Source organism: Eurypyga helias, unplaced genomic scaffold (genome assembly GCF_000690775.1).
Source record: "Eurypyga helias isolate BGI_N326 unplaced genomic scaffold, ASM69077v1 scaffold33830, whole genome shotgun sequence".
NCBI lineage: Eukaryota > Metazoa > Chordata > Aves > Eurypygiformes > Eurypygidae > Eurypyga > Eurypyga helias.
Genome location: NW_010225593.1, coordinates 317 through 697, shown reverse-complemented (window position 1 = coordinate 697; position 381 = coordinate 317). Strand labels below are relative to the sequence as shown.

The 381-nt window shown below is 65.1% G+C and overlaps 1 protein-coding gene across 1 annotated transcript in view; it reads left to right on the top strand.

Annotated features, from left to right (window-relative positions):
• Positions 1-381, top strand: part of LOC104508405 (cirhin-like) — a gene marked incomplete at both ends in the record, with an annotated part of 2,911 nt that overhangs the window by 2,410 nt on the left and 120 nt on the right. The window contains 2 exon segments of the mRNA XM_010150018.1: positions 81-203; positions 349-379. Coding sequence (XP_010148320.1) covers positions 81-203; positions 349-379 — 154 coding nt within the window.

Here is a 381-nt window from a genome sequence, read left to right as displayed (position 1 = left end):
GCAGCCTCCAATGGCTGAGCTGCCTGTGTCAGGCTGCTGGGGGATGGGGTGGGCCTCGCTCAGCCCCTCTGCGTTTCCAGGGTCCGGAGCACATCTACTGCAGTTGTGTCTCACCCTGCGGCAGCTGGGTCGCCTACTCCACAGCCTCCCGCTTCCACCTCTACCGAGTGCAATACGAGGGTGACGGTGTCAGCGTCAACAAGGTGAGGAGGCTGATGGGCCGCCCGCTGCCACGGAGTGGGAGTGGGTGACTCTGGGGTCCCGAGGGGCTGCCACAGTCAGCGTTGCTTGTGGGGAGTAAGGGTGGCAGTGGTAGGTGGCTGCCAGTGCTGCTTTTCCCCCTTCAAGGTCCCCAAAGTGCCCAAGCTGCCGCTCCCGGCC